Raw genomic sequence first — 14,747 nt, forward strand, 5'->3', positions numbered from 1 at the left:
TGGACAGTCTCGATATTGCATTACTGCCTGACCATGATGCTTCAAGGACAATACCGCATAGACGGATTACCCCCGTGGATTGAATTGTTTGCTGATGGGCGCTGCCGGGCCAGAAGACCCATTGGGCCCATGGACAGACAGCTTAGAGCGGCGATGCGAGAGCCTGCAGCCTGCGCGTCCTCCTCGCATATATGTATCGTCCAAGTGCCGTTTCACGTTTGTGTTGGGCCGACAGCTGTGTCGGATGGAGTCAACAGAATCGTCGAGCATAGACGTGAGCCTTCGGATGGAAAACAACCCAGCCAGTAGGACGGCTTGGGGCTGGCCGGTTCCCATCTCTGCGTTCAGACATGTAACATGCCGGCGGCCCCCTGTCGAAATGGTCAACATGGAGTTGGAGCGTGGTTGCATGGCCTGGTTAGAAGAAGTGACAGCAAGGGGACTATGCGGCGCTCTCCTGGAGCCGACAGATGATGGTGTTTGGTCCTGCTCTTGGCCCGCTTGACTTGTATGTATGTATGTACTGTATATCCCGTGCATGAATAACTGACCACGACAAGAAACAAACAAAGGAAACGCGACTTAGCCAGTGGTCTATATGGGAGCCATCGGCCAGCCCTACTGGCACATTTGTGGTTTCTCCTTTTCCTTCTCTTTTTTTCTCTCCCCCCCTCCCCTGTTCTCCCTTTGCCTCTCCCATTTATTCTTGAATTCTTTTGGCGTTGGAATCAATCGGAGACTGGAGCTGGGGTCAGCAGGCTTTCCCCCATTGGGCCAGATTCTTGATCTCGCAAGGCCTGGACATGTGAACCCCTGGCACGAACCTGAGCGGGCGTCGCCACATTGAGCCAGAAGCCGCGAGGAAGCGAGGTGGGCATCCGTCTGGTACTTGCTGGACTGGCAAGACTGGAGGCAGCTCGAGCTTGCACAAGATCGTGCTAGTGGCCAGTCCGGACCCGTTGACCCTTACTGCGCGGGTCCAGTGCTTGGCCCTCCAGCCCATGTCTCTTGGCTGCAGGTGCTCACTCGAGCCGGTTCTCCACAATGCTGCTTTCGACGGTGCCCGCACGCCGTTCCAAGACAACATTCACATATCTCGCCCGCGACCTGTCGACGTCCCTTGCTCCCGTATCGTCGTCAGCCGCCGTGTCTTTGCACACGCCGCCGCTGACCGGCAAGAACAAGCCCAGGGTCCTGTCCACCGTGCTGGAAGCGCCTACGCCCGTCGCCAACTCGCCCGAGCCTGGCCAGCTCCCACCAGGCGGCGCTACCTCTGTGCCCCCTGCTCCAGCGCCTGCTCCAGCGCCCGTGCCTGTGCCGGGTTCTGTGCCTGAGCCGGTGCCGGTGACGGTGCCACCCCGAGTGTCCAGCCTCGGCGGTGCTCAAGCTGCGAGTAGCAGTACGTTGACTCCTGAGCTGGAGCAGCAAACTGCTGCACCCACCAATCCAGGGACCACCACCTCGACGCCCACCTCCACGGCCGACAAGGACCACCGCAACCACCGTCACCGCCGCAAGGCACGCCAGCATCCAGCACCAAAAGGAGCCCTCGCTTCCTCATTGTCGACTCCATCGATACCTAGCACTGGCATTGCCTCCAGCGAGACTCCCGTGGCTGCCTTTGCTGCCGCCTCTGTCCGCCCGCTCGTGTCTGCGTCTGCGCCTGTGTCTGCGCCTTCGCCCACGCCTACGCCTACGCCTACGCCTGCGTCTACATTGCGACAGGCATTGGCGTCTGCATCGTCCCGTAGCCGCTGTCTCGCTTCCAATGATTCCTTTTTAGACAAACCCACCGCTACCGTGGATGCCAACATGGCTGATAATGCCACGGCTCGCACCCCCCCACGCCCACGGGACTCCCACGATCTCTCCATGTCGCCGCGAGACATCACTCGCGATTCTCTCGTCGTCAACATGCTCCTGTCACTGGACCAGATGTCCTTTGGCCAGTCCTCGGCAGACGGGCCTTTTGGGGGCAACAGAGGAGCCAACACTTCTACCGCCGTCGTCTATGACGAAGAATATTCTCCGAGGCCGTGGTCCGACGATTTCAACACTAGTTCACGGGAACGAAACGATTCCGTTAATAATAACCGCCATTGGCGCCGATCATCTGGCAGCTCGGATGTCGACAGCATTGTCGTCGACGACTCTGCAAAGCGCCCCAGCAACCCTCCTGCTTCAAGAGGACGACACGGCAACGGCACCTCCAATAATGTCATGGGCCAATTCCCTCGCCTGAACAGCATGAGGGAGACGGCCTACAAGCCACAGCCTGGCACGCCACCTCGGAGCAGTCATACCCGTGGCCGTAGACAAAGCAACAAGAGCAGCAGCAGTGCAAGTCTTGATATGGGATATCCCCACGGCACGGCGAACCAGCGATTAGCACCGAGAACCGGACGATCTGCTAGTTTCGACTACGGACCTCAGTCGCAATCCCAGATCCAACAGCCATCCGTATCTTCTCCTTTCCTCGTCGACTTTGCCGGCGCCATGGCCCGCGACGAATACGGCGCCGCCCCGACACCAACGGTACCGAGCGGACCTCGCCGCGAGGCCTCTGGCCGTCCTATTCCACCACCACCCCCGGAGCCAGTCGAACCTCGCACACTGGAACGCAAGCGTAGCACGAGTCGATCTTTGAGAAGCTCATCCGGTAGAAATAGGCGAGGAGGGACTGCGCGCCAAGCCTCTGCACAGGCACAGCCGTCAATGCGTGCCGAAGACTTGGAATCTGCTCCTGCGCCCAGCGTGGGCTATGGCAAGTCCAAGGAATCTGTTACAACGGCCAATGCGAACCATCAACCGAAAGAGCGACCTGGATTTTTCAGACGCGTGTTCGGCTCGTCAAAGTCGACTGCCCCTTCAAACAGCAGTATTTCCGCACCTCAAACAAGCTCCTCTCGCTTACCAATTTCTTCCCCTGACCGCACGCTGCTGCACCAGCAACAACCCACAACCCCTACCACCTCAACCTCCGTTGCCCCTCCAAAAGATGTCGCATCATCACATTCTCATCAACATCCCACGCTGCAAAAGAAATCTTCCTTCTTTCGCCGGCGCAAAAAGTCGGTTGCCGATGAGGCTCAACCTCTACCAAACCCCGAGCTTATACCGCCAGTACCTCTTTTGGATTCATCAAACTTCCGAACAGCCAAAGATGGGCCGTCTGGACAAGATATGGGCAGCCCAACAAGTAGCTTACGCCAAGTCATGAATCCATATCTGCGGGACGGTGTTACTGGACTTGGTCTGACGGGCGTGGCGGTTTCACGTCCACTGTCAGACATTACCAATACACCCAGTTCCAAGTCCGACACCATCGGCGAGACAAGAAACGAAGAATACAAGAGAGATTTCTCTCCGGACTATGAACCAAGTCCGAATGCCCGTATACGAAAGGTCAACCCTGAATCCGACAGCGAACGGATGGACGGCACACCATGTCGCCCCAAATCAAAGCAACCTTACGAGACTCTTGACGCAAACAATTCCTTACTGGATTTCGAGGCGGGAAGTGACGATGCGGATCATCGTCATAAGCATCAGAAAAAGAGCGAGAAGCCGTCTTCAACAGCAACAACAAGACGGAAAGACACCGAAGACCGAGATGCTACCATTCGCGCCAGGAGGAAGAAGCCTGTGCTGGATTTTGATAACGGAAGCAAGCTTCCAACGCAGACTAGCCTTAACTTGCCAGCGGATGGTGTTGGATCTGTCAGTCTTGCGTCGAGTTCGACTGAAACTGGCTACAGAACTGCTCCCAGTGCGCCGCCCAGCGTACTTGTCGAAGAGATTGACGAATCTGGTTCCACGGCATTGGCGACATTGGAATCCATGAAATCGCACAAGCGTTTGGATGAACCCGGGCTTGCCGTTGGTGAGCCGACAGAAGATGACCGCCAAAAGGCGCGGAGAATATTTGACGGAGGCGAGGATTTCATTCAAAAGGACAGGGCTGCTGCGTGGATGGGAGAGCAGGGTCCAGTTCGGCAGCGCACGCTCCAGGCATATATGGAGATGTATGACTTTGCTGGTCTGAATATTCTCGTCTCCTTGCGCCAAATCTGTGGACGATTGGTCCTTCGCGCCGAGACTCAACAGGTAGATCGCATCTTGGTTGCATTCTCGAAACGCTGGTGTATTTGCAACCCCATGCATGGCTTCAAAGCGACAGGTATGGGTCACCATTGGATGAAGAGCTGATTATTCTTCGCACAAGATTACTAACTACTCCCTAGATGTTATTCACATGATTTGCTACTCAATCATGTTATTGAACACTGATCTCCATCTGGCAGATATTGAATCAAAAATGACTCGAAGCCAGTTCGTCAAGAACACCATGACAACAATTATACAAGCCGTTGCGGAGTCGGCTCCCGGAGCTTTTGTCCGGCCGAGTATTCTCCCCGAGAAGAACCCAATTCTGTCCCCAGAACCGACACGGCAGGCAATGGATCCGTCTCGTACGAATAGGCATTCATTTCGTCCATTACCTCGCAACGAGACCAACCACAATGACATTGATGAGTGTGGCCCGTTGGTCAAGTCTCCTTACAACGGACCAAGGAAAGGCTGGGAGGAGCAAGTTGAGATTGTTCTGAAATCGATATATGCCTCCATTCGTGACCAACGATTACCTTTATTCGGGGCAGAACAGGAAAAAAATCTCAACGTGGCCCCATCCCAGAGCAACTTGTCAGTTATTGGCATGCTGAAGAGAAGCCCAAGCGTTCTGAGCAAGGCGCCTTCAGAAACTTTGTCCACTCGTGGACGGGTGGCCGATGGCAGCCGTAACACCACATCCCGCTGGACATCAAAAAGCCGATCACGCCCTGGCCTGGGCCGCAATGGGTTTTCTTCAAGCCGCACCAGCTTCGACGATGGCAATTCGATGTGGAGCCCGGCAATGTCTTCCGCAACATGGAGCAAGCACTCTCTGGGAAGGACCCAGGGATCGATGTCGCAAGACTCCTTCGCTTCCTCTATGCCACGAGGGGACTATCAGAAATCAATTGGCTTCGCCAACGCTCTCAGTCAGGCCATTATCCGTGATGTAGATACGAATGGCCAAGAAACAGTTCCGTCCATAGTGAGTGCTGACATATCCTCCGCACAGTTCCTAGAAGACGAATCTCTAGAGCTTGCTGGTCCGCCGTGGGTAAAGGAAGGGAGGGTCATGCATAAGCACCACTTGGATGGCTATGGGAAACGAGCAAAGGGTCGTAACTGGACCGAGGTCTTTGCTGTGGTCCAGAAAGGACAGATTAGCTTGTTCTCGTTTAATGCGAGCAAATCCTTGCGCCAAAAGAGTCGATCTCGGCAGGGGGGCAAGCTAAACGGGCCTGTTGGGGGCGGCAATTGGCAGGACAATGCGGTGAATCTCGGCACATTCAATCTTCGCTTGACGCTGGCCTCGGCTTTGCCACCACCTGGTTACTCCCGATCACGGCCGCATGTCTGGGCCCTGAGTCTACCAACGGGGGCTGTTCATCTATTCCATGTTGGCACGCCAGAAATTACCAGAGAGTTTGTCAACACCGCGAACTACTGGAGCGCACGCCTCAGTTCCCATCCCCTGGTTGGTGGAATAAGCAACATCGAATATGGATGGAGCAGCGCCATTGTCAATAATTCTTTGGTAAACGCTATCAACGAGTCTGCAACGGCCGGCGAGAGCGGAGGACGAAATTCCCGTCCTGGTAGCAGCGCTGCGCATGCGCGCAAGTCGAGCGCTGCTAGTGGTAGTATCCGCGGCCCAAGTTTTGACCAAGCAGCTGGCCCTTTTACCAGCAGTGGGCGCGGCAAACTACCTGGGGATCGCATTCATATTGCCGAGTGGGCACCTCCGACGCAGAGTATGCGTTCCAGCAATGCTACAGAGACGGAGCAGCTTGAAACGCTCACGACTTATGTCAAGAGCATCGAACAGGAACTACAGTCTCATAATCAGCTTCGCAGCCCAATGTTATTGGCCTTCACGCCGAGAGGTCACAATGCGGGCAAGGCTATGGCCAACTGGGAGCGCAAGAGCGCCTACTTGCTGCGAGAGATTGTAAAATTCCGAACATATGTGGATTGCCTACAACAAGCGGAGGCGAGGAAACAAGAAATATACGCTGAGAGAGATGCGGCTCAAAAGGCTTCTCAGGACGATCTGAGTGATGGCGATATGGAGTTGAGCGGGGATGAAGAAGGGGACGAGACTTTGCGGCCCTGAAGGACGTGAAAATTGGCTGATGGATCGAGTCTTTGAATTCGCTTTTCCTTGCTTGTTTTATTACGATGATATCCATACTCTTCAACATCATCCGTGCTGCGAACGCTCTGAACTGTAGAGGCGGAGGAAACACGGGCATTTACTGTAGCATATTCTAGCGTGCTGAAGGACGACGGACAGAAGTGCTGATAGCGAACCCGGCCAACGGTTTCACAATGCTTTATGAGTCAAAGAATGTAATGTCTTACGGATTGCATTGGAACCAATCAATCAAATACCTTTTACTGTACAGAATATTTCCCGGCTTGGATTGGATAGCTGTATTTACTGTAACAAAAGCCTCTGTTTTCCTCAGCCTTTGTCCTAGGCTTCCAAGGGTGATTGATTGTATTACAGACGTTGAAGTATGAGACTGAAGATGAGAGGAGTAACCTGGTCCCATCTCACAAGGATGGATGGCAGGTATCCAACTGCCTTGGTTGATTTGATAATGCCGCAGCAGCGGTTGGAACTCAAGTTTGTCACATTGCTAGCCGCCGCGAAAGAAGAGCCAATGCTCACCGTTGTCACCTGGGACATGTTTGGCGTCGTCTTTTCGGTACATTTTGCACTGGTCATGACGGCTGCCGCGCGGCTCTTGCGTCCGAGTGGTTGCAGATTGGGGCTGCGCTTGGTCATAAATTTCTTGGTAGTACTATACCCGTATCAAGTCGAATACCATCCAAGACGAACTACTAGTTGGATCAGTTGTATCATATCACTAGTGTCAGAGGGATTAGACGTGGCGGACACGGAGCGAAGGCGGACGCTGCAAAACGAAGAGATTACACCCCCGGGAATTAAATGAATTCATACTCGAACCGCGTTTTCCGCCCATCCACCACCACCACCACCACCGGGTTGACCGACGTGCAAATTGAACCCCATTACATTACATCCCTCCGCCTCGGCCGTCACGCCCTCTGCTCGCATTGGAATATCAGAGAACCAAAAACCACACCAGGCAAAGCACGGCAGCCAAGGCCGAAGACGGCCCCGCTGACAAGCCCGCGCCGCCGTTGTCGTCATCCGCCGCCGTCGTTTCCGGCCCGCCGGTCTCGCCGGTCTCGGTGGCCGTAGCGTCGCCCGTGTGAACGGGACTGGGGGCGGGCAGCTCCGGCCCCGGGCGGCTCTGGCACCCGGCTATCCTGATCTTTTGCCAGCCCGCCGTCCGCTCGTCGTACTGGTACTCGACGTACCCGTCCGTCTGGTTGCAGAAGCCCGTGTAGTCCTCGACCTCGATGCTCTGGAAGTACCCCCTGTACGGGGCCGAGCCCCAGTCGGGCACGCCGCCGGCCCATGCGATCTCGCCGCGGTCGCTGTCGTTGCGGACCGACCACACGCCCAGCTTGACCTGCATGGGCGTCTGGGGCCACTTGGCGGCCGGAATCTCGCCGACGTACCACACCTTGCGGATGGTGTCGTTGACGGAGAAGCTGAGGAACTGGTCGGTCCATTCGAGCGAGTACTTCTGGAGGGCGTCGAAGCTGGACGCCGCGAGGTCGTACGTGTCGTTGTACGTGTTGAAGAGCGCCTGCCCGTCGTAGAAGTAGTTTGTTTGCGCCTGGTTGTCGTACGCCCCGAGGAGTTCCTACGTCCATGTCTTTAGTTTTCAAACACAAAAAAAAGGGGGCTGTCGTTGGGACTTACCCAGTCGATTTCGTCGCCAGAGTCCGATTTCAACACCACGGCGGTGATGAGGCCGTTGCCCTTGGCGGCTCGCAGCGTGACGCTGACCTTGCCAAAGAGCAGATACTTGCTGCTGACGAGGGTTGGGGCGTCACCCGGCTTCCACATGCCCATGGCGACGCCGTTGCCGTCGGTGTCGAAATCGAGCCTCTTCTTGTCGTTGGCCGTCGCTTCATCCACGGCCCAGAAGTCGAGGACATTGTCCCAGTTTGCGGTGGTGAAGTCGAACGAGGCCTTGCCGGCAAACGCCGCGTCAGGGGGGCAGTCTGATGCAACAGTTAGCTTTGATGGTTCGGTGCGGGTCTTTTTTGGGCAAGACTTTTGTGCTATAGGATCATTACGCATATCTTTTCGCAGAGGGTCGCAGTTGGCGAGATCTTTGAGGCTGGCAGCGGTCAGAGCCGCCAGGCATACCATCCAGTACGGGCGAAGCATCTTGGGCACTGGGGGACTTGGTGCTGGAGAGTAGTCCCGCCGTTGATTCTTGATACCTTGAGTGATGGAGGATGTTGAAGGAGAGTCATGGATGAGGGAGATGTGTGCTTGCTGAATTTAACTTGTTGAAAAAAGGGGGGGAGGGAGTCTAGGATTCATCCACGGTGGTCTTGACTACGTTGTCCGTGAACCTTTGCATGCCCTCATTTGTTTTTGACACAGGTGGAAAGTATCCGTGGTAAGACTATGAATGTGTTGTACCTCGGTGGAATGTCTCCTGCATGGGGGAAAGGAAATTGGGATTCGTCGGTGAGTGACGAGATGTGGCCATTTTTGTACTGCCGTCTTTCACGATGTCGACGTTTCGCAGGCCACGCGTAGACGAGTCGTCCAATCGGTAGAGTGGGAAAACTTGCAACTCGCCAAGTATCCGTGTTACGCAACGAATCTCAAGGGGGGACTCGTCACCTTGAAACGACAAACATTTGCAACTTGAGGGTGGCACTTGTGGCCCCTCCCTTTTATTGTGTGCCATTTGATGATATTTCATGATGCCTGACCTACCGCACAAACCGCCGGAACAGGGAGTTGGGAAACAAAAACAAACCCAAAAACATAAAATCATTGTCACAAGTGTTTCATCGTTGCATGCCCGACGGGTCGTCATGATACAGAAGCACTTAGCAAGAGTCCAGCATGCCTGACAGCGCGCCCTTCTCAGCATCGGTAATGGTCAGTGAGTAATGGCTCTTGACCTGGATCCAGCTCTTGGAGTAGGTGCACCAGAAGGTCTTCAGGGAGGGCTTCCACTCGTCGGGGCTGCTGTCGCCCTTGGCACGGTTGGCATGGGCAGAGACGGCCCAGAGCTGAGGACGGGTGATGTCGTTGGCGAGACCTTTGCGCTTGTCCGTGGTCCATTGCGAGGCGCCGGACTGGGAGACGAGAGTTAGACAGAGAGGCTCCTTGGTATCAATGCGGTCTTGGGTCTTACAATCCAGGCATTCTTGAGTGGAATCATGTGGTCAATGTCGAGATCCGAGGCGGCGGTGAATGAGACACCGTCATACGGAGAAACCCAGTTGCCAGACTGGGCGACACATGCCGTGTTGGTCTGGACGTCTGTTCCATCTCGCTTGAGTACAAACTCGCTAGATTCATGTTTAGCACCATGTCTCTGACAGAGAAGAGAAGAAGAAATGCCCACCGAGCGTTGCAAGTCCCCTCGATGGTCTCCCACGTAGGGAACAGGGTGCGGGAGTAGCCATCACCGCTCAACGGCGTAGCAACCTTGAGGCCAGCAAGAAGAGTCCTGGCGGTCGAAGCAGTTGGAATACCCGGCTGAAAGGGGTCAGCATTTTGTTTCCCATCGTTACACAGGATGGAGGGCTTACGGGCGCAGGCACAGGCACACCAAGGACAACCGCAGCGGCAGACACGACGAGAAATGATGCCGAGGAGAACTTCATGTTGGGCAACGAGGGGACTTGGGATGCAGCACGACAACAAGGACAAGAGAAAGAGAGAAAAAAAAGGGATGCGAATCCACGACAGTTTATACTCGCTGCCTACTGAAACAGAGACCGGCCGAACTGGCACCGATGTCTTCTGCCCAGATTCACCCGAGCTAACACTCTCGCTTCGAAAGGTGATTCTCTCGTTGCATGTAATCTAATCCCCATCCTCGCGCGATAAAAAAGAAAGGCTGCATCTTGGGCTAAACTAGCGCTGCGACAAGATGGGCGCCAACACACAGATTGGTGACCGAGGGCAGCACCTCCATAACACCCAGTCAACGCCGAGGAACTGTAAGGGTTCAGGTCCTGTAGATCCCTTTACCGGGGGGCCAGCGAAGCATATTGCAACCTGCCTGATGGGGAAGCAGGATGGTGGAGAAATGCGGTCGCATTGGCTATATTGGGCGGCGTAGCACCGGTTGACCCTTGCGTGTCTGGATGTCAGGGTAGAGAGCCAGCTTATCTGAGTGGCTGGACCATCCGGATGCCGTATTTCCAAATGGAACGCGGTTCGTCATGCGGGTTCTTGTGGACTCTGGAGTGTTGCAGTTTGGGCATGGGTATTCTGAAAAGCCCATTCTCCTAGATGCAAAACAGGCCATCTCCGTCGTATGCCGGGCAGGGAGGGCATGTAAGCGAGCCTGCGAGCCAAAAACTTGAGAATAGACAGAGAGCCCGTCTGCCACGTCGTCCGCATGTAGATGTGGTCGTATGTACTGCTGATCCCTTGGGATGATAGGGCGAGGGCTGTTTTCGGGGTCGTTTGGCGCTGGGTTGTCGCGGGGTTCCGATACGAAAGTTCGAAACTAGAATAAAGACCGTGGCTTGGCAATGCAAACGGCGAATCATGGGGGATTGAGCGACTTGTTGCATGCCCAGGTCCCCAAAGGTATACCGAGTTGAAGGGGGACGGGCCAAGGCGTGGTGGTTTGAAGACATGCGGTTGGCTGTGTTGATCGAAGCTGCCACAAGATTAGCTGTAATGGCTATCAAGTTTCCTCAAGGTTCTTTTTCATTTTCGTCTCTGGGGGCCTTTCGGGGACCCTGATGGGGACGGCCTGCAGCGAGTTTTTGGATGTTTCTATGATATTCAATTTGTGGTTCGATGTGTGAGGTTGAATGTGTGGCATTGAACGTGTGAGGCTCGCGTGAAGGTCACGTTCCAAGTTGCCGGGAAAGTGCCAACAGCCCTCAACACCAAAGGGGCAGGATCGTGATAACCCATAAATATACGTCCTAAACTTACTTTGAACAACTATATTCATTAAAGGCCTTCTACAAAAGTTGCAGGATGGCCTCTTAAGACCCAGGCTTGCAATTATGATGGCGAAGCAGGCTAACCACTTCATCGGGGAAGCAGGGCAGGGCGGCTCTGTCTCAGTACTTTAATTTCATTCAGCAAGTCGCTATGCCTTTGGCGCAGCATTGCGTAATAATGTGGCCTATACGTCTCACATCTCAGAATGCACATTGGGGGCGGTGAATGCCCCTCATTTCAACTCCAACCTTCATTTATTCAATCTGCCTGTATATTGCCTCCCAGAAAGATCATCCACGTCGCCTGCAGCCCAAGTCGATATCCCATCCAAGCAAGGTATTCCGCTCCAAACAAAGTACGGACCATTTTCCAACCCGGATTACCCTCATTAAAACCCAGTGGGAAAAAGAGTAGTAATCGTTTTTTCCTTAGTCGAAAAGGATCAGAACTGGCCGCACTTTGCTGTATGTCCTCCCTTTTGGACTCGGAGCGGATTCCTGGCATCTACTGAGTTGTGATTCCTGCTCGTTTCGGACGCCCGGCTCTAGTATTTGTTCGAGCCCTGTTTTTCTTCTTGGCATGAAGCCGGATTGATCCCGTTATCCTAGATTGGTCTCGGGTGCTGGTCTGGACCTTTGTCCTTTCCGGTTCGTCCGCTCCAAGCAAAGTATTCGTCTCCAAGCAAATCCCTGTTTCTGTTGTTTCATTCTTTCACATCAGCAATGTTGCTGAACCCCATCTGTCTCCAAATATCTCAAGTCGCCTGATATGCCATCAGTGCAACGAATTCCCCTTTCTTTGTTGTTTTCTTCTTTCCCGCCAGTAACACCCCGAAACTCCAAGTACCCGTCCATGTCTCCAATCAGGTGCAGCCCAAGGGTATATCCCGCCAATGCAATCTGTTCATCAATCATCCTCCCGCCAAGTCTTTCCAGCATCCCTTGTCCTTCATGTAAACGTTGATTTCGTCTCCTGGTAATAAGCTTCAAGCAGAACGGCTCGTAGCTTCGGGTGGCCCTCGGACAGCAAATCCAAAGCCAGCTTCCCTTGGCAATCCCGAATCAAGCTTGATGTGCCCTTCCTAATGCATGTTTTGGCAATTTCCACTGCCAGCCTTGGGCTGATGGTGTCATCATCTATGTCATCATCATCTGTTGATTCCTGTTTCTGGACTTGGCGCACCAGAGTGTGGAGGAAACTCCCAAGATCGTCGTTATTGGTGCAATTGGCGTCGAAGCCCATATCCGGGATTTTTGGCCAGAATTTATTGACTCTTCCACTTATAACTTGATGCAGCAAATAGCCGTGATTTGCTGGCGTTAGCCCTTGGTCTTGCAAAGTCTTGCAGAGTTTGTCGTCATTTGTTTTGATACCCTCGATCCATGCCGAGTTTATCTGTCCCTGTCTGAGGAGTTGCCGATGATGAAAGATGTTATAGGCCCTGACTCTTCGAAACCAAGGGCGTTTAACCCAGGTGTGAAAAACAAGGGACACTTCTTGTGGACAGAGGGTTGCCCCGGCCTGTCGTAGCGTCGCGTGAAATGGTGTAACTTTTCCTGCCAGGAGGATATTTCGGATTGATAGGAACATGAGAGATTGATGTCCAGGTCGTTGCCGGGCATTCACGTCTCCTCCCTTAGCTATCAGGTAGCGCAACATGGTTTCCAAGGACGAATATCTCAGTTGCTGGAAACAGAACATGGAACGGCAGTATGTGTGTAGAATGGTCTCGCCGTTGGATCCCCTGCGATTGATATCGGCTCCATTATCCACGAGGATTTCAATCACCTTCTTCACACACGGTTCTACAGCGTTGATTGTTGTGGCGTAAAATTTGAGTGCGCAGTTGAGTGGTGACTCTCGGGCAGGACCTGTTGGATTCACATCGGCGCCAGCTTGAATAAGTCGCAGCATCCACGTCATCATGGTTTTTCTTCGAGGAACAGTGAGGTCCAGCGCGAACGCTTTTTCAACCGCCGTTACCAACGCACTGCCTCCCCAGACAGTTGGAACGTTGGGGTCGGCGCCCATGTTGATGAGCATGTCGAAGATGGGACCGTTTTCGTTTCGTACCGCAGTGTTGAGTGCTGAGCTGAAATTGTGCATGGGGACATCCAAAACCGTCCTGTGGATGTCGTTATCGAAGACATGCGTCCACCCAGCAGCGTCGCGCGGCGCAGCGTGAGCAAGAAGGTGGTAAACTGTGACAATTGGCAAGCCGTTGAAGAAAGAAGCGTTATCTCGATGTTCGATCACGGTGGCCGATGCTCCGGCACGTACGAGCAGCTCGGCTGTCTCTACGTCGTTTTTGAGGATTGGTATCACGAGAGGTGACCACTCGTAATCGCCGTCGTACTTTTCGAGCCAGCTAAACTGGTTGTTCAAGTTGTCGTTCAGAATCGGTATTCCGAGTCCCCTGGCCAGCTCGTAGCTGGAACTCAGGGTATCAACGCGGGCTCCCTGTCTCAGTAGTTCTTGGATGAATTCTCGTTGGCCATAAGCCGCTGCGAAGTGCAAGGCTGTCGCATGAACCCCGTCGTCGGTATAAACAGCATTTACATTCCCATTGTACTTGACGGACCTTGCCAAGACCTTGAGAGCGATCTGGGGATTGGATTCACAGTTTTTAGCTGCCCATTTGATGGCTTTCGGGCTTCCGGAGCGTGCGTCGACCTCGTAGAGCTTGGGAAGTGCAACGTCTGCCCAGTTTGTTGAGCACTTGGCGATTTGGTAAAGTGCTTGCTGGGGAAGATAGCCGGCAATCATGTGCTTGATCTCATTCGGGAGCTTGGTGGCAGACCAAGTTTTGCTGCTCAGTGAATAGTTGTTGGATGCCATACGTGTGTTAGTTGTTGTGCGTCTGGTGTATGGCGAACCTCGACGGCTGCCGGCGCAGATTCGTGCGGGTGCGCGAGGCATGGTTGTCAAATTTGAGGAAGAGGTATTGAGTGAAGATTCCAAAGGGTGCAATAAGATGCAGAGGAAGTCAAGTTGCAGAATAAGGCAACTATACCAGGTGAGTGTGTGAGTGTGTTTTTTTGTTTGTTTTTTGTTTAAGTGTGTAGGTGTGAAAGTGTGAAAGTGTGAAAGTGTGACCATGCAAGTCTGTGTACTTGTGAAAGTGTCAAGGTGTGAAAGTGTCAAGGTGTGAAAGTGTAAGTGTGACTATGCAATTCTGTGTACTTGTGAAAGTGTCAAGGTGTGAACGTGTAAGTGTGTATGAAGGATGATATTCAAAGTGGAAGTGCCAAGTGGCATCCGTGGGAGGGGGGGGAGCAGATGTATAAGGAAATTTCGACTCACAGAGAGAGAGAGAAACTTCTGTCAAATACTAACATAGATAGTTTGACTAGGGAACTTAAAGTAATGAAGAAGGTTTCTACAGCTTCTAGCCTCAAGTCAGATGCGTAGCGAACTCATACAGCGCCACCGGATTTTTGACTTGTAGACGGAGAGGCTCGTCTACGATGACACCTGGCTGCTTATTTGAATTCCTATTGAAAGAAACTCCAAGTAGCTTCCGAGCCTCGGCTCGTAAACGAAGCAGATGTAGATGTCATGTCATCTATGTTTGTATGTGTGGACA

At 53.5% G+C, this 14,747-nt stretch overlaps 4 protein-coding genes across 4 annotated transcripts; 1 reads left to right on the top strand and 3 right to left on the bottom strand.

Annotated features, from left to right (window-relative positions):
- Positions 1–1,044: 1,044 nt before the first annotated feature.
- G6M90_00g044160 (uncharacterized protein) lies at positions 1,045–6,226 on the top strand (the record flags this gene model as incomplete). The annotated part of the gene is made up of 2 exons (XM_014692264.1): positions 1,045–4,180; positions 4,245–6,226. 2 exons carry the CDS (start codon positions 1,045–1,047, stop codon positions 6,224–6,226), a joined length of 5,118 nt encoding a protein of 1,705 aa, XP_014547750.1.
- A 979-nt stretch (positions 6,227–7,205) lies between these two features.
- On the bottom strand, positions 7,206–8,389 carry G6M90_00g044170 (uncharacterized protein; the record flags this gene model as incomplete). Its single annotated transcript, XM_014692265.1, has 2 exons — positions 7,206–7,856; positions 7,916–8,389. The coding sequence occupies 2 exons, from the start codon at positions 8,387–8,389 to the stop codon at positions 7,206–7,208; spliced, it is 1,125 nt and encodes a 374-aa protein (XP_014547751.1).
- Positions 8,390–9,069: 680 nt separating this feature from the next.
- On the bottom strand, positions 9,070–9,855 carry G6M90_00g044180 (uncharacterized protein; the record flags this gene model as incomplete). The annotated part of the gene is made up of 4 exons (XM_014692266.1): positions 9,070–9,321; positions 9,381–9,537; positions 9,594–9,727; positions 9,781–9,855. 4 exons carry the CDS (start codon positions 9,853–9,855, stop codon positions 9,070–9,072), a joined length of 618 nt encoding a protein of 205 aa, XP_014547752.1.
- A 2,254-nt stretch (positions 9,856–12,109) lies between these two features.
- G6M90_00g044190 (uncharacterized protein) lies at positions 12,110–14,080 on the bottom strand (the record flags this gene model as incomplete). The annotated part of the gene is made up of 1 exon (XM_014692267.1): positions 12,110–14,080. The coding sequence occupies one exon, from the start codon at positions 14,078–14,080 to the stop codon at positions 12,110–12,112; it is 1,971 nt and encodes a 656-aa protein (XP_014547753.1).
- Positions 14,081–14,747: the final 667 nt, after the last annotated feature.

Source organism: Metarhizium brunneum, chromosome 2, assembly GCF_013426205.1.
Source record: "Metarhizium brunneum chromosome 2, complete sequence".
Classification (NCBI taxonomy): Eukaryota; Fungi; Ascomycota; class Sordariomycetes; order Hypocreales; family Clavicipitaceae; genus Metarhizium; species Metarhizium brunneum.